The sequence below is a fragment of the Acanthopagrus latus genome, chromosome 22 (genome assembly GCF_904848185.1).
Source record: "Acanthopagrus latus isolate v.2019 chromosome 22, fAcaLat1.1, whole genome shotgun sequence".
Taxonomy (NCBI): domain Eukaryota; kingdom Metazoa; phylum Chordata; class Actinopteri; order Spariformes; family Sparidae; genus Acanthopagrus; species Acanthopagrus latus.
In genome coordinates, this window is record NC_051060.1 from 13,297,941 (window position 1) to 13,318,707 (window position 20,767).

The window sequence follows — 20,767 nt, forward strand, 5'->3', positions numbered from 1 at the left end:
GGGGGAGGGGGAGGCTTCCGGTTAGAACCGTCAAAGTAAAGCACCTCAGAAGAAATTATTTATAGATGATCATTTTTGTTCTTGTTTTTTTTCCCCCCATGCATGAAATTAGTAATTCAGTATTTTGTGGTTTCATTTATCTCATTATGTTATTTTATTTTATTCTATTTTACTTAAAAAAAAACTTTCCATTTGAGAATCAGTGTCAGTACAGAGATCAATATCATAGATGTAATGTAATGTATTTAATTCTTTCTCTTTTTGTGTGTGCATAAATCGCATTGTAGCTCACCTGCATCGCCGTCTTTTAATGTGAAATGTGTGATATAAATCCACCGCTGAATGCTGCATATATGCGTGTGCATGAATGAAGGTCAAACGAGATGTGTGGCACTATGTCTGGGGACCAAAAAACATCCCAAAACACACAATAAAATTCAGATATATCACAGAATGAACAGCCCAGAGAAACACTAAAACATCCGGAACTCATTTTGAGTAGTGTTTATAAATATAGTTTTATTCCACAACCCTCTGCCTCTACGTGTAATGAAGTGATTTGAAGAAATAAAACACACCACTGTAATACAGCGCATTGGTCCATGCTTTTATTTTGAAAGCGTCCGGTTTCATTCTGCCTAACTGTATGTGACTTGACAAACATTAATCATTGATTCGCTCCTTGTTTCCATGTGTTCTCTTGAAGCGTATTTGAGACTCACATCCAGCGGTTTTGGTTTCAATCTTTCCCCGAGAAAAGTTACCCGACACAGGGGACACCACTTCCCCCTGACTGCCTCCAGCCAGTGTTCCCAGCAGCCCCTCACCAGGCCGGAATTCCTGCTCTCTTATCTCATTCATCTGTTTTACCGTCACAGCTCAGGGCCTCGACCGACTTTCAGTATTTTAGGAATGCTGATGCGCTGCCTTGCAGACACGCTGGCACTAAAAATAGACGTTTACAGGCACGTCAGTGTGTGAGCAGGTCTTATCTACAGCTCAGACTGTTCTGTGTTTATGGCACATGATTGTTTTGTGTGTGTGGGTTAATGTAGATCTACAGTCAGATTGAGAAGGTTTACAGAACAGGAAAATATCAAATACTGAGTTCAAATTAGGAAAACATTTTACACTGAAGTGTAAGAGGAAATCAAAGAGCTAAATCCAGTGACTGAATGTAACTGAGTACATTTACTTACTTAGTACTGCATGCAGAATTTTACATACTGTATATCTTCACTCCACCACATTTGGGAGCCAAATATTGTATATTTTACTCCACTTTAGTTATTAGTTAACTTTAGTTATTGGTTTCCTACAGATCTCATGATGCATTGGAACCAACGTAGCATGTTTTTAAAGTAATTTACTTCAATTACACTGGCTCCAATAGTGAGAAAAATGCTGAATATGACATCCGATAAATGATCAGGCTGATAATGAGTCGACCCATACTGTAGTAGAGTATGTGTCTTAAGCCCTTTTCCTATGGTTAACTTTCACTTTTACCAGAGTGACATTTAAACACGATAAGTATGACTTTTGGGTGCTTTTCACAACACAAAAGCAATAACACAAGGCGTCTCCTTGCTCTTAGAATAACTTTTATTTATTTTACTTTACAAAGAGGTCTCCACCAAAGCTCTCCGTAACTGAATCTATATTCAAATACAAACAATCTGTGAATAATCTATTCAGACAGTGGGGCTAAATGTTCGACAGGGGAGGCGGTCAGAAAGTACCAATGGATTTCAGGCAAAAACAGCAACAAAATGTCTGACACAAAAGTCTTTTTTTTTTTGTTTTTTTGTCCAAACATTTGGATCAACACACATCCTGTATCAGGTCAGAAATGGCAATGATTAAAATGTGCAATAAAACCAACGGTTGGCAGTCTTGACAGCGTCTTTTTTTGGCCTCTGGCGTCAGAGCAGAGCAGCACTTGTTGACACCGCAGCTATATGCATGCCGTGATGTCATCGCTGACTCACATGTGCTGTTGACTAAAGTCCCCTGGCCAGCCGAGGATGACACTAACATAACGGCATGACCCGCGGTGAAGATGTAGGCTGGAATGAGTGGGGGGGGGATACGTGTGTCGCTGCTGTGGGCACGCACACAAAACGCACAATCACACAAACTCATAGGCATGTAGTTTTGGAATGATGGCAGGGGTGGGTCACATTTGGAGTTATTCTAGGGGTCGGTCATGATGATTATGTATCCCGGGGGACTGTGGGACTCTTCATTAAGAGGAGGCCTTGAGGGGCACCCTGGGTCTTCTTGGTATGACACAGCTGTAACAGTTGGCAAAATTGGGATGTAATGAGAGAATAATGGAAGCGAGATGTGGAGGGGAAAGCTATCTACTTGGCATTGGGTATCGGTCAGCTGGCACTGAGTGAAGTGTTCTGTGTGATCGTATGGGTTTCCGCAGTATGCCTATTGGCCTCTGGGTGCTTTCTTGGAAAAAAAAAAAAAAAAGGTGGGGGCAGGTGCAAAGTTACAAAGGCAAACACTGCTCTCTAGTGGGCATACAGTATACAAACATAAAGACAAGAAGGGGCTTTTAAGAGCTTCGGCACTCAAAATACAATCATCGAAGAAAAGGACGTGAAGAAATAAAGCACTTTTTTTGTGAAAATCTACATATGCATCATCCATAAGTTAATATAACATATAACTGTGAACTAGAAAAACTTGAAATCTTACAATGGGACAAAAGTGTTGCAAAGCCTCTAAGTGATCAAATCTCATCAGGTATCCCCAACAGAGGGAACTGTAATACTGATCGCTGCATACGACAGCATGTGACGGTTGAGTATAATACCACATTTGGTAAAATTACATGCCTCTCTCTTTCTCTCTCTCTCTCTCTTTTTTTTTTTAGAATCATCTGATCAGAGACAGTGACGTTAAAAACATCAGAATCAGGATCGGATAAAGGGACATCCCACTCCAAAAACAAAACATTGTTCCCATTACCTGTAGTGAGACTAATCCACCTAGTTTGCTTCGGTGTGAGCTGCAGAGTTTTGGAGACACCAGCTGTAGAGATGTTGGCCTTCTCTTGTATCTTAATGGATGTAGATGGTATTTCGGCTTGTGGTGCTCAGAGAGCAAAAACAAAACAAAACAAAACATTTTAAAAACTCAACAGCAACTTCTCTCTTTAGAAATCATGACCCAGTTCCTCAAGATAATCCACAGACCTTGCTGTGAGTTGTTTCATGTAGGAACTATTTTCCTTATGCATCACCATGCAGAAAGAAAGTGTGCAATTACTCATGGAATACAGGCCAAGCCCCCAGGAGGACAGCCAGGCTTTGAAGGCAACGTTTGTAGAGGCCAAACAGTACAATCACATGACGTGATGCACCCGAGCCAAAGTTACACTTGCATCGTGAACAAAGCGGCTGTAAAAATGGTGGATAATTATTTCTGAGCATCTAAACCCTTGTGAAATGAGTCATAATTTGAGCCATTCAGTCCAATAAACTTTGGGAAGTCTAGAAGAGCTACAAGATTAAATAATTTGACCGCTACGTAAGTTAGCCGGATGCTAAACCAGAAGTTGAATGGCAAGGATGCACTTCAGGCCCCACAACACGGAAGATCCGGGTACTTCTATAGCCAGGAAGTTGAGCAATTTTGGCTTTGTGTGCCATTGTGAGCACCGTCTCCAACTCTTGTGTCCGGGCTGTACTGTAACGCCCTTGACAGAAGCTAGTGAACTAATCCTGCTTATGCTATAGCTCAGCACAGGGGGACGCATGCCATGACACATCAGCAGCAATGTCTCTTTCCAGAAATCATGACCTGATTACTTCAGACAAACCACACAGCTCGATCTCTCACGCTTCCTAGCCAGGTTAGCTAGCCACTCGTCCATGAGTGACTGCATGGCACGTGGTGATACAGGATACAGGGAGAAAACATTTGCAGTAGTAATAGCACCTGAAACTGCTCACAATAAGGTGTGTGGATTATTTTGAGTAAGTACATTAACTGGAATTTTTTGCCGCTTCTGGCACCATTCAGTTCCACTACAGTCAAGAGAAGGCAGACATCTCTCCAGCTGATGTCTGTAGAAAACTCTGCAGCTCACACCGAAGCAAACTAGGTGGATGAATATCACTACAGATGAGAGGAAAGATATGTTTGTTTTTGTTTTGGGGTGAACTGTCCCTTTAAACTATCATGCGCCGTGAAAGCTGGCATTGTTTTTGCTATCAAAGCTTTGGCAGATCAGATGAAAGGTGAGGGTCTGTAAATCACACATTCACGGACCAGCGTCGTCAGGACGACATAAGTGTCCACAGACAGACTTCTCTGTTTCCCCTCTCATGGTCTATATTGTTTCAGAGGAGGCAGAGGGAGCATCCTTTCCTGCTTTACTGCTCAGTCTTTTGTCTTAACAGCCCAGCCAGGCTCTCTCCACACAGGATGAAGTCTTAATCTCTCCTCCCTTGAAAGGAGTGAGCAGGGACTCACAGGCAATCAGTTGTGAGGAACCAAATCTCAGAACCAGTATGTTACTGTGTACCGTATTTAGATTGGGCACGAGGTGGAGGGGAAGAGGGTATACTATATTCCTGGCTGTCGGTCAAAAAAAAAAAAAAAAAAAGCTCCTGAAGTCTGAGCCCCCGTCGGCCAGGTAACCCAAAACCTGGAGTGGGGAGTCAGCGTGGGATATGGGGAGAGGAACAATGTGGCTCTTTGTGCAAGCCGGGCAGAGAAAACAAACCGTTTCCCCTGGAAAGAGATCATGTTCAGGCTCCATCTGAGAAGACCACACAAGGCTGATCAGAGCCCTGTCTGCTGTGTACAGCAAGGAGAAGAAGAGGAGGAGGAGGTGGTGGAGAAGGAGGAGGAGGAAGAGGAGGAGGAGCGCATCTGGGCAGCCACACACACACACACACACACACACACACACACACATAGACACAGACAGACACAGACACACTTTAGGGCAATGTCAGACAAGAAGAGCGAAGCATGAGCAGAGATGCTCCATTTCAGGCGCTCACTGAACACAACATCACACACCAGCCAGTAATACTCTTTGGTCCAAGACAAAATGTGTGACTGTGCTGTGTTCTTCCCCCCACGATGACTTGTGAGAATGTGGCCATCTGGGCTGCTTCCTGGGTTGGCACCCTGCTGGTCTACAGGCAGAGCGACACTCTGATGGGCTGACAGGCTGAGGGACTGGCTGGAGGGTGTTAGCACTGGCGTTGTCCACGAGAGGGCGTGGCACTGATTCTGGCACCGCCATACAGTGTTAAACAGGGAGTCTGTTCATTAGGTGGAGAGAAAAAAAACCCCAGAAAGAAACAGAAAGAGTAGTGAGATGTTATAGATTCTGGGCTGATTCTGTGTAATTTCCATCTCTAGCATATCTTATATCAACCCCGCCTGATTTGGACACTCATTCCTTAATCCGCCCTTTCTACATAAACACTGAGAATGAGGCTTTTAGTCATGTCAACACTCAGATAACTGTCGCAGAGGGCACAATCAAACCAAGAACATCTGGCCTCTCTCTCTCTCACACACTAACACAGACTTTCATTGAAGCACACATATTAAACGTAAACAGACGCACACACTCGTATGCAAGGGCCAAAACCAGGGTTCTGTACTCCCTCTGTCCCAATGCGTTTTAGTTTCAAACGCTCAGCGAATACCCATGTGGTGGGATCGGATTACATGGGGCTATAAAATATCCCAAATAAAGGCAGGGAAAACTGAGACTCAAAAAAAAAAACAAAAAAAAAAAAACGGGCCATTTCCTGAGGTGAAATCCTCCAGTTGGCTGCTGATTCTGTCAGATTTTTTAAAAGACTTTTTAGCAGACGAGACAATAGAACAGGACAGCAATGTTTGGCCTCGGAGCACAGAGGTGGCGAGCTAAAGTCATTCGCATACGGCAGCCAGCTCCCATTACACACAACGCAGGGCCATAAATCCGTCTGCACGACACAAGCAGCATGCTGTGATTTCATATGTATTGGTTACTAAGGGGACGCATGGAACCACAACAAAAACCAAAGAGTAAAGTGGAAACTCATTTAGTCAGAGGGAGTCTAACTAAGACTGACTGCTGTGATGTTCTCTTTCTCTATCAGCAGCCATCATTTTTAAACATTATTACTGAGCTGACCTTTGCAGAGGAAAAGTGGAGAGAAAAGCAGGCCAGTTGAAATCCAAACCATCTCCGTAATATCAGTGGATTAATCTCATGGCATACAGTAAAATGGTAACATGATCTCATTGCGGCGAGATACAAGTGGGTGAGGACGACGGGTGGTGTTGCAGCCATTTGGACTCCCAATCAGGCAAGTGAAATCAATAGGCCCTTTGATTGGTCGAAAGTAAGGAGGGATTTTCTGCAGCACTCTAACAACAACATCTGGTTGGCAGTGGACAGCGGTGGTGAGTGAAGAGAAGGAAAAGGACTGAAAGGCGAGATGAAGAGTGCTAAACTCATACATGGGAGAGACGAGCTGAAGCCAGAACAGGGTGTCATTATGACATGCGTAATCGGAGTGCTCTGGTTCTGCCCCTGTGTGTTCTAGTGAAGCCCCAGAGCTCTATCACAGTTGAGGCCTGGCTCTCATATTCACAGCGCCTTGTAGTCTGCCTGACAATCACCTCTGTCTCTGGAGCGACCTCAGAGAGACGTCTGTGCGGACTCCTCGTTCGTAATGCAAGAGCAAGACTTTCAGGTCACTTATTCAGCCTCACTTGATCTGTCTCTCTATGGCGGTGTCAGGTGGACAGACCATCCCTTAACCTCAAGGTCACGGTTCTGTCTTAGCTGCAGCCATCTGTCCTTGTCGGGATAATGAACATAAAACCTTTTCATACATCGCAAATTGCTCTGGATAAAAGCATCAGCTAATTGTTTAAAATGTAGAAATCTTTCCCCTTCCACTAAAAACAGACACACACACTCGCATATCTTGGCAAAACTGAGCCTACAAAACGGGCTGCCATGCAAACAAAGCATTGTGACCGTCAGGTTGTGGTGAAGTGATCGCCTTTCAAAGTGACTCTCACTGCCTGTGCCCTCCACCTCCTTTCCCTGTTGTAACCTAAGAGCCCCGAGGAGTGCCAGGTTACTGGGATTCTCTCTCTTTGGCGCCACGCTGTTTAGTGACCACGCGCATACTGTGAGACCTGTGATTAAGCTCGCCCTGTGTATGTGTGAATGTGTGTGTGCGCACATTTTCCAATCCCTAGTTAAATGGCATTTAAAAATAATTGCTGCTTTTTCATTTAGCCAACACAGAGTACCACACGGGTGGGTTTGCCACACAGAACAATGCAATGGGATTTAGAAAGGTTGTGCAAATACATTTGGAGTCAGTTTGGTATATTATCAAGTTTATGCTCTGGTGCAGTAAATCCCACCCACTGGCTGCTTGTGGCATTTCTTCTTTGGAAACAAGGTACAGTAGTTCCCTCCCTTCTGCAGTAACATCAGATAGAAAGTCAGTGAAAGCAATGCTATCTATACTTTGCCTCGCCTTGAAACAGAATCTCTCACCTCCATCCTCTACTTATTCTGATCACGGATTCGTAGGCACCGCCTCTTCAAAGCTGGCTCCATGTCTCCAGCACTGGGCATATTAGCAGGGCTCCGGAGGCTACCCTTGTCCCTGAGTTTGGGCAAGAGCAGCGGGGTGGTGGTCCCACCTGTCTTTGGCGCTGTGGGCAGGGCATAGGCATGGTCCTCATCAGGAACATGGGGGTCCTCTCCTACGTCCCCAACTACTGCTAAGGGCTCCTCTGACTGACTGACTGGGCCCTCAACCCGCACTGGACCAACAACAGAGCACTTGTTCTCTTTGATAGCTTCCAGCTCACTGAGTGCAGGGTCAGAGGGTGGTGCTGGTATTCTCTGGGGTAAGGAGGAGTCTGGACTGGCAGGTGAGGGGGACATCCCATTTGGACTGGGGCCCCGAGATGTCAGGGCAGAGGGTGTAGCATCGTATGGATGGCTGCTTCCAGTGGGGCTAGGCGGGGTGTTTGAAGGTGGAGTGTGGGAGTCCTGGTGTTGGTAGACAGTGTCAGGTGAAGGGCACTGTGGTAGAGAAGGGGTGGGTCTGATGATGTCGTGGAGCCCTGATCTGGTACCCTGCCCTGTTCCTGACTCCCCCAACCCTGATAGATCCACCACTCCATTGGCACTGGGCCCCAGCTTCACTTGGGTCCTTTGAAGAACCCTTTGGATGACTTGTCGCTCCGACTGCTGCTGCTTATAGTCTGTCAGCCCCTCTGACTCTGGGGCTGAGCAGGGGGAGTCGTTGTAGCGTGCTCTGGGGGAGGATGATTCACTGTGGGGTGTGGATGTTGGAGAGGGGAATAACCTCTCTTTTTTAACCCAATCTGTGTCCCTTGTGCTGGGGTCAGTTGGTGAGGGGAGACCTTGAGTAAAGGTCAGTTTGTTGGCTCCCAATCTGGTGTCCCCTTCTGTGATCCCTGGAGATGACAGCCTAGTGGCCCTGGATCTACCCCTGTCTGCCCCCTCTGGCACAGGCTGGATAACACCACTGTGACTTGGAGTTTCTAGGGTTGACTTGGAAGGGACTGGAATGGGGATAGGAATGGGTATGGGGACCGGAAGTGGGACAATGATGGGATAAGGCACCAGGACAGTAGGTTGGGGCAGAAGAGGGCTAAAAGAAGGGATGCCATAGTTCATCATGTGGGGCATCGGGACACGGCCTCTTGGCATCATGTTCAGGGGAGGAGAGTGCAGGCCAGGGAAGTAGGCTCCTGGGAAAGGATGCATCATTCCTGGCGGATTCATGGAAGAGGAGGTTGGGGGCTGCAGGTGAGGAGAGTGAGGAGGTCTGTGGATAGGGCTGGAGGGGGGTCCTGGGTGTCTGGGGGGGTTGGCAAGGGGGCTTTTCAGGCCCTGAGCATGAAGAGGAGGTCTGATGAAGGGCATAGGCATTTGAGGTACCTGCTGGTGTTCCAGAGTGGGACGAGGAGGAGGTGGAGGATGTAGGGGAGTAGGGTGAGGTGACACTTCCACAGCAGGGGGATGTGGAGGAGGCTGGATGGGTCTCTCCAGTGTCCTCAGCCCAGAGACAGCCACCCTGGAATTACAAGCTTCTGAGGGGGAGATGGAGGTGGATTCTGCTGATGCGTGGTTCGGCGTAGGGCCTTTGGGCGAAAGGTTTCTATGACGAGCTTCTGCTGCACCGCTGCTGCTCCAAGACTCAGGAGTGAGAAGCTTCTGTCCAGTCACAATGCTGTCCGCCCTTCCCTCCTGGCTGGGTCTGCTCGGGCTGGAGCTGGTGAGAGCAGCGCGGGCTTCTCGGTAGAAAACATCCATCTTGTACTGGTTCAGACACTTGGTGCTGCAGAACTGGAGTCGCTCCTCGCCAGACCCGAAGTCCAGGTATTCTTTAGTGTGACGGACATGCTTGCACCAATCACACACCTGTGGCACAGGGGAGAGAGACTGTGGGGGGTTATTGAAGTGATGGATTCCAGCTATAAACTTTTATGGACAAGTACACCCAAAAATTTTAATTCAATCATTATCTTAGATTATCTACATGTCAGTGGTTTTGCTGTGAAGCTGCAGAAATGTTTTGTGGACTCAAAACTTTCACTGACTTTCATGGGTTGGGTTGAGTTACCCTGTAGCCTGAGGGTAAGCAGATAATGACTGATTTTTTGTTTTAGGGTGAACTGTTCCTTTAAGACTTTTGTACAACTATACAATGTGAGATGGGCTGACTTCATCCCATCCTCTTAAGGTGAGAAGACCGCAAGCTACATGAGCACAAAACTGTTTTAATCTTGTAATTTTATAGCATATTCATGATAACACTTTGCATTGGAAAACAAAAGGTACATTGATAGTGTCCTCTTACTCTGACATTGCTGTTTATCTTCAACACCAGTCTGGGCGAGTCCTCTGTGTGAGGGTGCTGAGGGGATCTCTCACCGTGGAGGTCTTCATCTCTGGCCTGACAGGGGAAAACCCACAGACACACACGACATGAACCCCTGTGAGGCAGCTTGTCAGACCTGAGTTCACACTACTTTTGATGGATCCATTCTCCGATTCGCCATGATGCCATACTGGAATCATTCTGTGGTCATTAAACCAAATTTGAGCTTCTCATATAACAAGTGCAAAAAATAGCTTCAAATAAATTGCCTTGTCATCAAGGTTAGAAGACAGTTTGAGCGTTATGCATGGCACCAAAGACTAAAAGGTCAGTACAACAAAGGGAAATCACTAGTGTTGTGAAACAGATACAACTCTACAACTGGGCGGAGAGATAATGCAGGTGATGTATTGTCATATTATTAATGGCCTTGACAGTATTAATATAGGAAATTCCTCTTGATTCATGTAAGCTGATCTTCTGTGGATGTGAGTGCTCCCCCCTCTCTGTGACCCATCGAGTCGTGTTGAGTTACGAAACATGAGGCAGCTGAAGGTAAGGTATGCACTGAAAGTGGACACCTCACCCCAGGCCTCCTGGCTTTCCTCTCAGACAAGCAGCGACAAGTCAACGGCAATGCTTTCTTCCCCGCCTACGAAAAACTAGAGGGCTTGTTGCACACAGTCTGTTCAGCCCCTTCTTTTTGTCTCCGTTGTCTTGTGAATATACCTACCACAGTATAAACAACAGTGAGGGTGAAAGGGGATACAGCTGCCTGTCACACCGCACCTCTAAAGAGGGTATATCGGTGTCGTAATGGAAGGTGAAAAATCATGGCAATGTGCATCGGAGCGGTTCACCAGAGTTGCAGCTTTCCTGTCCTCCAGACCAAAGCCACTTAATGGCCGGCCCCTCCTCCATTAACGAGAAACTGATACTAAGTGTCCTCTACAAACTTTGACCTCCCACCCACCATTCCTATACTGGCTTCTCAATAATAACCAGAAAGCGTGTTCTCGGAGATCGCCCCTCTCTAAATTCCTGTAAATTAATCTGTCAGTTATGACCTCATAAGTATCCATTTCGGAAGGTCCGTTTACCTGACAGAAACCACCTGATGCTTGCTTCTCCTGTGTACGGAGAGTGACACAGATGGCACAAACTGTCCATAAACAGAACCTGTGTGTGTGTGTGTGTGTGTGTGTGTGTGTGTGTGTGCAATCTACTGAACGCTCACCAAAGTAGGGAGAAGCCATAACTAAATGTTTAGGACTGCTCACTGCTGATATGTCTTGCATACATATTTCCTTTACCACTCACCTTATTGCGTTTGAAGTAGGCCCGTCTGCAGGCGGCAAAGCACTTCTCACTGCAGAAGCTCTTAAGCTCCGAACCCATACACAGGGAGTAGCGTTTCACCCCTTCCTTCTGGCACCAAACACACACTATCTGCACATTCTGTACATCTTCCACTGTGGGAGAAAGGCAGTAAAAGAAAGTTAAAGAGTGCAGCTTTGCTAAAACAACTCAGTTCCAAATGATGTTTGTGTGGCTGTGGGGTTTAGAGAATCTTTTGAAGAGTGTTGGTGTTGATTTTTTGGAGGATTTCAACAGTGATATCAGAAGTCTTTACCTCTCACTATCTGTGAAGAGCTGAAGCCAAGTTCAAGGGACCAAAAGTTACTCAATCTCACTGGAACTCAGGTGACATGATCAAGTTGTGCTCTTTCGAATCAGAACTGAACATTTAGCCAATTATCTATGTCAGTATCTTAGTATGTACCTTAATGTGAATTAATTAAAGAAGTCAAAGGGCAATTTTCTTTCACAGAGTCTACAGAGCCCGCTGGTTCTAGGGTAAGGGTTACCAGCACCACCACTTTGTGCACTTTTCCACAAAATTAGCTCTGGTTTCAAGATTTCTGGAGCCTTGGTGCTATCTAGCAAACCAGCCAACATTCCCACCAATTTTAGGTGCAACCACTGGAACCATGGATGTGTGATTAACCCGTTGAAGTCCGCAGTGGATTTTTAGAGCTCCCTTAACAGCACTTGAAATATCAGCTGATCATTTGCATAATATGTTATCATCTTTGTCAACCCTAGAGGAAAGAGAAATATGTGAACTCAAAAGTGTTGATTTTAACATGTGTAGCCACATGTTTTTGCAGTTTTCACAGCAAGTTTAGTGTTTCGACGTCCAACAGAAAAGAAATCGGTGTGGCTTTTCCTTGACATACTAAATATAGCTGTTGGTCATTAGTTACACAATGAGCATCATCCTGGAGAACATGATACGACCACCTCAGTTCAAACTTCAGGTCAAACTAAAGCAACTATTTTTTGGTTCCACCTGCAACATAAACTCGTGGAGATCAAGCGGCTTGTCTTATTGAATTAACTGTTGCTTTAGCAACATGAATCACTGGACGGACAACAAACCAAACACAAATGACTGTTTACGTGTCTTTTCTGAATGTTTAGGGGCCATGAGGAGACTTCTGAAACCAATAATTGCTCCATCCACATAGCTGAACCTGCACTCTGACTTTTCCCATATAAACACAACACAAGTCATGCGTTACATGTACATGTGTGAAACTGGGAGCAGAGCTGCTATAAGCTAAAATATCTTCATGTGTTGTCCCGTGGCACACTACCTGCTGATGGTTTTATAAGGGGGACGATGACCGGGGCACCCTTGTGCTCTTTCGGGGTGGTCAGGGATAAACTCGTTGAGGACGAGGAGGGTGAGGAGGAGGAGGGGACACCCGAGGACTCTCTCTCTCCGCTCTTCATGGCGAGGACCGAGTGACTGACTTTGGCGTCCAGGCTCTTGGGTTTTGGCAATGAGTTTTCTGAAAGACGCAAAAAAACGAACTGTGATGCAAATGATCCGGAGTTTTCACATAACACAATCGCACAAATGTGTCAGCACTGACACTGTTATAGCTCTTGCATCGATGCCAACCGTACTCAGAAAACAATAGATGTATCTGAATGAATGAAACGTGAGAAGAGTATGTCTAGTACATTCGATCAGTGACTCAGTGTCTGCACCCCGACCTGCAGAACCTGTTGGTGTAAACTCAAGAGCGCTCCGGCACTTCCCCTCACCTTTTAGCACCGACACGTGCTGACGCCTCTCTCTGTAGTTTCGGATCTCGTTGGCCTCTGACTCTCTGAGATCCACCTTGTCGTAGCCGTACCATCCCAGCAGCTCGTTCATGGTGCTTTCTGCGAATGTCTGCACGGGGAAAAGGCAGAAAACAAATCGCTAATTAACCTTCCATGTAAAAGGATAGGATAACTGAGCCACGGCCTGCCTGCAAATGGGAAATTGTGAGCGTACATGTCCGGGGTTGTTAGTGGAACTTTTTATCCTATGTTAAACATAATCAGACCTCCCTACTCTGAATCAATGCGAGGGATTCTTTCTCAGCCCCAGCCCCGGCCGGAGAAATGAATACGGGCACAGTGGAGTACAGTATGACGCTTTTTTCCATGATGTGTTCAAGTTGTTTACCCTTGCTAAATCTGAGACGGAAAGGTTTAAAACCTAACACCAGTGTGAAATCTATGAATCATCCTTTGTTTATCTCTTTTAATTGGAAAAAAGAGGGAGAAAAGAAAACTGTTCTCCACAGATGGGATGTGTGGTCCCTTCTTTTTTTTTTTTTTATTACGACCAGATGAAAAAAAAAAAGAAAGCACAAAGGTCTCTCTCTTTATCCACCCACCTCTCTCTCTCTCTCTCTCTCTCTCTCTCTCTCTCTCTCTCTTTCTCTCCCTCTCTCTCTCTCTCTCTGTGGCTTTGGGAGAACCGGATTGGAGGAGAAACCCGATCCGGAACGGGCAGAAATCAGAGCGGGACACCCTACACCACGGCGAGGTCCCACGGTTCTCGGAAATGCCCCACTCCTCTCCCTTCGTCTCTCTCCACTGTCCACCACTCTCTCTCTCTCTCTCTCCTTTCCCCTGTCCCTCCCCTTGTCTCTCTTCCTCTCCGCTGCCCTCCCTCACCTCCCATCTTCACCATCCTCCCCTCCACTCCAGCACCTTCTAGGCCTGACACCCGACACAGCGCCGCCTCTCAGGTTTCACCCTTTTCCAGCATAGCCAGCCTGCTGTGGTGGTGTTGTAGTGCTGTAGTACTGACTGCACATTCTTTCCCCTGCTTTCCTCACTCCGACCTCTGCTCTGCACTAGGGCCTCCAAGAAATGGATCTCTCCCCTCGCTTGCTCACTTTTCTGCTGTGTATGTGTGTGTGTGTGTGTGTGCGTCTGGGAGAGTGTGTGGGTGAGTGGTATCATATCCAGCTAAATATGCCTAACGATGATTAAAGTTAAGTATCCGGTGTCTGGTGCGGCGCTCGGGGCTGACGTGGAGGGAGTAGGTCCGAATGTGGTGTTGAAACAGATGTATTACAGAGACAACACTCGGCTGGACCTCAGCTGAGCTCGAAAATCTGTTCCCCTGCCTGCCTGCCTGCCTGCCTGCCTGCCTTCCTGTCTGTCTTTTTTTTTCCCCTCTCTGTGTCTTTCTTTTGCCCTTTCATCATTTGACTACAGTTTTTTTTTTTAAAGGTGCAACCTTCACCCAAAATGGGCCATAAAGGAATTTAACCATAAAGGGACATTGTGTAGTGGGGAAATTAAAACTCAGATTTTTATCAATCGATATTAACGACATTAATGAGGCAATAATATAAACATAAATATATGGGGGTTTTTTTCCTCATGACCGAATAAACAAGCTGTTTTCAGCGGAAAACAGTCCGCGGAGCACTGCTTGAAGCTGGAAAGGTGGCAGGGTCTGCCACATGTAAACAAAGCAAAACAGTGAAATTGAGTTGTCCTTGAAGGTCAGTTTGTTTATTGGGTTTATTTAGTGATGTAAGTTGCGCATCTCCAGGACTGTTTCACATCACGTCTTAACCCTGCAGGAGGGCTACACTCCTGTCTCATTTAAGTCTTTCTTTTTTCCTGTTAATGAAAGATGTGCAGCTTTTCTCTCTCTCTTTTTTTTATTTCACCCGCCCCTCCACTTCCCACAATGTTGTTTTTGTTTCCTTTTGGCAGTTCAGACAAACATCTGCTTTGTGAGAGTGACAAGCCATATCCCAAACCGCAGAGAGAGTTGCAGCCAAAGGCAACAAACCGGGGCCGACCCTGAGATCCAGCCCGGGCCGGGCTCACATCAAGCGGGGATTGCGTTTCACATGTTTTGATTAAAATTAGTTAAGTTGTAACACTACACCTCCCCTGGATATCAAGCGCTCACAATCCAAACCACTTACACAGAAAGACCACATTTCCTCTCTCTCACGAAGAGGCCAGAATCTCCTCCTCCCCTGTAAAAAACTGCTTGTCTTTTTAGATTTCTGAGCTGCTGCTTGAAGGAGGTTCAGATATCCCTTACCACCGCAGTCAACGCTCTCAGATAGCCTGTGTCCAAACCCAAACAAAGCAGACAATCCATGGATTAGTTTCCATGCAGTAACGGGCTCATAATGGTGGGAGGGAGTCATGTCTGTTACTGTGATTTCACTCAGTATTGCCTTTTTAAAAAAAAATCAAGCAGAGGGCAGATTCTTTTTCATCCTTTAATTAAAATCCTGCGATAGAGCTTTAGTGTTTGAGTGTGAGGCTGAGGTTGGGCTATTTACAGGATATAAATACCCCCTCTTCTTCTTTTGGAAGGAGTGAGGGCAAGCCTCTGTGGTGGAGCAAGTGTGCGCACCGAGAGAGAGAGTGGGGAAGAAGTGACGCACATCTGGATCTCCGCTGGACATTAGCGTCCGGCCACAGCTGGCCTGACATGGCGTCAGGAGAAGGCGAAGGCCAACCTAGTCTTCCTCACTGCAAACATGGAGCCTATAATTAAAACGTCCTGTGACAGTGTGCGTCACATTCTGAGTTTATATTTATATCTTTTAAAAATAAAAAAAAATAAAAAAATCTTTTATATTTTGGTTTGTTGTGCAAACTTTTTTTAAATTTATTTTTCTAAAGCTAAAACTTTATAAATCTTCAACACAACAGTGTAACAGTTTGCGTGAAAGACACAAGCAGAGCATTCATTCACAACAAACAGTGTGTGATTATTGGCAGCGTTGATTCGTGCGCAGTTGACTCAGGGCAGGGAGACTTCGTGCGCGTAAAGAAGTTCACTCGGTCAATAACAAAACAGACAAACTCTCACCTTCATCTCCTGGTTGATCTCCCTCTTTACGGGGTGCGCAGGTTTCCTGCTGCGTTTATTTTCCGGTGGTCTCCCTTTCTCCATCTCTGGCATAGTCCTGGTTCTGGCTGGATCCGATCCGGATCAGTGTCGCCGCGCGTCCAGCCGGAGGTGTCTCTGTTTTTATTCGCGGAGCGACTCCGAGTGAAAGCTGTCACTCCCGGTGACAGCGGCTGTCATTCCCGGCCGTCTGAGTCCCTCATCTGGGGCTTCACACCATACGAGTCCACTGAACACGCGTGCGCTCCAGGCTGGAGGCTCCGCCGCCGAACAATCAGCGCTCTCTCCCCTCCGACACCGTCAACACCTGGCGGCGGCGACAACACAGCATCCGGTGGAGACTTTCAGAGTAAAGTAACGTGTTTTTAGAATAGCAAAACCAATAATCAACAACTTATGTAGGAACTACTGTTTGTTGTTTGTGTTTAATTGTTGTTGTACTGATTATTGCCTTATCTAGATCCTATTTTTAAAGTACTTTCGTTTGTTCTATATATTTACTAAGTTTAATCATCTGTTTATTCTATAATTAACATATTTTACTATCCACTAACATGTCCCTGATCACAACTTAACTGGATACACTCATCTGAGATGAATGTAACAGCAGTTATGAAAGAGAGTGAAACACACAAATCGGCCTATTGCTTAAAAAAAAAAAACCTTTAGCAACATTAATACTATAATCTACACATGAAAAAGAGGACAAATGTAGCGCTAAACCTCTCTGCTCTGTAACGTCCTTCTGACGCACACATTTCCGCTTCTATTTTAAAAGGGAGGTCCTCTCGCTTCCTGTCTCGTTCGTGCTCTCCCTGTGCAGCTTGACGGTGCCCTCTCCAGTGAGGGAGGGGAAGGGGAAGAGAAGGGAGGGCCCTCTCAGTTGCTGTAACCCAACACCTGGCGCCCACCCCTCCCAAATCTCAACAGATACATTTCATAAGGAATGCAAAGACTGTGTTTTATCTGCGGGGACACAGTACAAACACTGTACAAATACTCTTGTCCTAAAATAAAGAGATGAAAAGAGCGCGGTGAGTTAAATGATACCATGGCAGAATGCACGGGGCTTTCTCAAATGGCATCTGTTTGATCAGTGCCTGTGTGTCAGTGTGTGTGTGTGTGTGTGTGACTGTGACTGTGTGTTTGTGTGTGTGTACTGCACATAAAACACCTGAAATGTCCATGTTTGGCCCTTGAGCTTCCCTTTAGCGGGGGAAGAGTACCACATGCCTGTGGGGATTCACATGTGCGGGTGATGTGTGTTTGAACATAAACATTCGTCCCATGTTATTCTTGATTGTAAAGGCCAGAGGCTTTATTGCAGTATCGTGTTTCCAGGCTGGTGATGGAAAGATGGAGACGATCAGGTTGCATTGAGCACCATAAACAAACCTCAGTGTTATTTCAGACAAGTTGGACAACTTTATTTTACAGCTATTTTAGTTTTTATTGCTAAGTTTATGCAGTTTTTATCTTATTTTAAACTCCTAAGTTTAAGTAGCATCAGGTTGACAATCCCACTGTGGGGAATTTATGTGATAAAGTTAAATAAATATGGAGGGAAACTGGACTTAATTGTTTCTACTGCATCCTTAAACCACCCATCAGATTCCTAAACTCCATACAAACAAAGGCTGCTAACTGCTGCTAACTGTAGCTGACGTTACATAGCTCGTTTAGCAACGCAGCTAGCAACCTGGACAGTGAACTTGGAACACCAGGGGAGAGTTATAGTTGTTTGCACACAAGCAGGAGGACGGGGGGGGGGTGGGGGCTGGGCTTATTTAGCACTTCATTTTTGTGCGTATTAAACTAAAACTCTTACCTCCTTTAAATGTCGCTTTCGTAGAACTTTCACTGAACCGCATGCAAGAGCGACAGTCAGGTAGACAGACAGGCGTGAACAAGAGGCCTGTTTCAGAACCTCTCTCCTCCCCGTCTCCAGCCGTCCTCGTTTTGCTCTGGTTGGAGGAATCCAGGGACCACGCTCGTGTAAACAGAAACCCGATCCAGTGCGCAGGGCTTGGGTTTCGGCCCCTCGTACACCCGCTGATGATACCCGATCCAGCCCGGCTTTGGGAACAGGGCTTATCTGATGCCTCACAAAAGGCCCCTCTCTCCGGCTCTCCATAACAGCGCACATCTGGTGCCTCTGCAGGGAGCACTGTCCCTGCTCTGGGTTCCTCTGGGGGGGGTGAGAGTGGGGATAAGACTCAGAAATCCACTTACACAAATGATTGACTATTTATAGGTCTAAAGTTACAATCCCCCAACATCTGGACCGAATGATAAAATTGGCCACTTTGTCTATCATTATTTGCATTATTGTCCACAGAGCGAACATACCCTGTCAATTTAAAGGATGACTGAATATGGTTGTAGTCCGAGCAAACACTATGATCTCCTGTGGTTTACAGTTATGTGTTTTCTCCATTAGGGGGCAATGTCCACCCATCGGTTCTGAATAGTTGTGCCAATGAATATAGCCGGTGTTTTCCCTGTATCGAATAACATGCAGATACAGTCATGATGAGGGCAGCTGTGTTTCTGGTCCAGTGATTAAATGAATTGAGCCAGAGCGTAAAAAAAACAATTTTAACTGCAAATGCATTTACATTTTACAACAATATCTGTGACACTTGAAACCCATAAAACACCAAAACAAACGACATAGACTTAAATCAGAATATAACCACAATGTTGCAAGTTAAAGGTGCAGTATGTAGTTTTGGGGGAATGAACATTTTTATCAAGAGACAAAGATCTTCATTGACTGATTTTTTTTTTTTTTTAAATGTCATAACAAACTAAATAAACAAACTCTCTACGTGCTCATGACTGAATAAACTCAATAGACAAAATGACCTTAAAGGACAACAACGTTTCATACTGTTCAACTTTGATCAGTGGTGGCGGACCCTGCCACCTTTCTAGCTTCAAACAGTGTTCTGGGGCCTTATTTTCCTCTGAGAGCAGTTTCAGTTAAGGAAAAAAAAATTTCTGAATTTGCATTATTACCATTATGTATTGTATTACTACCATTATTATTATTATCAGATTGAATAGCCCGTAGGCCCTCTAACAGTGGCAGACTCTGAGGGGCAGGGGTTGAAAAAATAATGAAAAGGGCACCCTGGTGACCACTTAATCATATTTTCTCGCACAATGGGTCACTTTTAGTAGAGGTCACTTTGTTGTCTTTTATGTATCATATAGGCACGCAAAAGGTCACTTTGTGGTATTTAACCCTCACCACCACCAGCAGCCCCCTCCCTCCCTTTGGACTTATCTGTTTATTTATGCATATTTCTTTCTTATCTCATCTTTCTTTTAACATCATATACATAGGTTAACAACATAACAATATAGGTTGTTCTTGAATGTTTAGGTCTACTAACTGGACCTCCAGCACACCTGAATTATATGTTGACACCACACAGGTTATTTTAGGTGCAAAACATTTACTGCCAGATTTCAAATGTCATGTAGCTATCTGACTCAGCTTACATAATGTGTTAGTGTTAATCTGCAATATGACTGATTTTGGTTTTCGGAACACAGTTTTTGATACTCGCACGTTTAGTTAAATAAGATGATGATTACTTTTGTGATTTTAGAAGTGTAAATTAAATCTTTATTTGTGTAAACTGATCAATCAACAAGTTGTTAAGTTATTGTTAGAATAATTTGCAACTAAAGTCAGACATATGTATGAGTATGAGTCTGCATGCTCGGTGTGATGGAGTGTTAATGCCCCTGACAACCTCTGTGGTCTCATTTAGACACCACTAGCGCTTTATTAAGTAAAGTGTGGGATATTTAATGATGATTTTTATGTCTTAGAAGAAAACAAGCAAATGTATGAAGCCTGTCGTGATCAAAGACTGTATTTCAGGCTTCTAACTAAAAACCCATTCAAAAAACCCATTGACTTTGAAACAGGGAACCGGATGTGCAGCGATGCTAACTGATTTCCGGGTTTTAGGACTAAAATTACTACACCAGTTAGATCCCATTCTTATCTGTAAAAACTCCAGTTACTTTATCCGAAACGCACACATGTTTGCTCATATTCAGACATAAATGAAAACAAACCAAAACGTACCTTTACAAAAGTACACAAGCCTCTCGCACTTCATTTTATGGGTCGAGCTAGCTTGTGATGCTAGAGCTACTTCCTGTTGACCGAGCTGACTGTTTCTGCCCGGGCAGCTGCTGTAACGAGATGTTCCATGTTTACACATCCCTGAAGTCTTTAAAGGCTGAAAAAAAAGTTGAGTTACTTTTCTGCAAATCACCAGGAAAATGTGATGGACAGTTATGGAGCACGTATCCGGTGCGTGCGCCCACCCTCCCGGACACGAGGTGTCGCTGTTGCCACACTTATAGCTGAACTGACGCGAGAGACAGTTCAACAGGTTGTCTAAACTTTCCATTGTGCCCCCCCCCCCCCCCCCCCCGCCTTTTTTTTTTTTTTTTTTTTTTTGATATCTTTCATTGGCTTTATGTGACCTTCTTGTCATCAGATTGTGAGTTTCACCATGTGAGAAAGGCATTTAAAGCTCAGTCATCATGTCACAGCCTGAACCAAGCAGATCAT

The 20,767-nt window shown here is 45.2% G+C and overlaps 1 protein-coding gene across 5 annotated transcripts; it reads right to left on the bottom strand.

Moving 5' to 3' along the window:
• Nucleotides 1-1,584: 1,584 nt before the first annotated feature.
• Nucleotides 1,585-20,556, bottom strand: LOC119012922 (sine oculis-binding protein homolog). Of its 5 annotated transcripts, none has more exons than XM_037087148.1 (10): nt 20,466-20,556; nt 20,273-20,382; nt 17,993-18,352; nt 16,126-16,471; nt 13,038-13,167; nt 12,581-12,778; nt 11,241-11,392; nt 9,900-9,995; nt 7,556-9,481; nt 1,585-5,297 (listed from the first exon to the last, which is right to left on the bottom strand). In XM_037087148.1, the coding sequence occupies exons 4-9, from the start codon at nt 16,216-16,218 to the stop codon at nt 7,565-7,567; spliced, it is 2,586 nt and encodes an 861-aa protein (XP_036943043.1). In that variant the 5' UTR covers nt 16,219-16,471; nt 17,993-18,352; nt 20,273-20,382; nt 20,466-20,556; the 3' UTR covers nt 1,585-5,297; nt 7,556-7,564. The 5 variants fall into 5 exon arrangements, with proteins under 5 accessions (XP_036943043.1, XP_036943044.1, XP_036943046.1 ...); XM_037087149.1 differs by having other exon boundaries at nt 20,451-20,525; XM_037087151.1 differs by having other exon boundaries at nt 7,556-9,460; nt 20,273-20,549.
• Between the last annotated feature and the right edge of the window lie 211 nt (nt 20,557-20,767).

What these genes read in the sequence shown, in the direction of transcription:
- LOC119012922 (XM_037087148.1), bottom strand. Translation starts at nt 16,218, where the DNA reads ATGCCAGAGATGGAGAAAGGGAGACCACCGGAAAATAAACGCAGCAGG. An exon ending in AGATCAACCAGGAGATGAAG is followed by an intron (nt 13,168 to 16,125) that starts GTGAGAGTTTGT and finishes TTCCCCGTGCAG; the next exon opens with ACATTCGCAGAAAGCACCAT. An exon ending in CCTTATAAAACCATCAGCAG is followed by an intron (nt 11,393 to 12,580) that starts GTAGTGTGCCAC and finishes TTTCTCCCACAG; the next exon opens with TGGAAGATGTACAGAATGTG.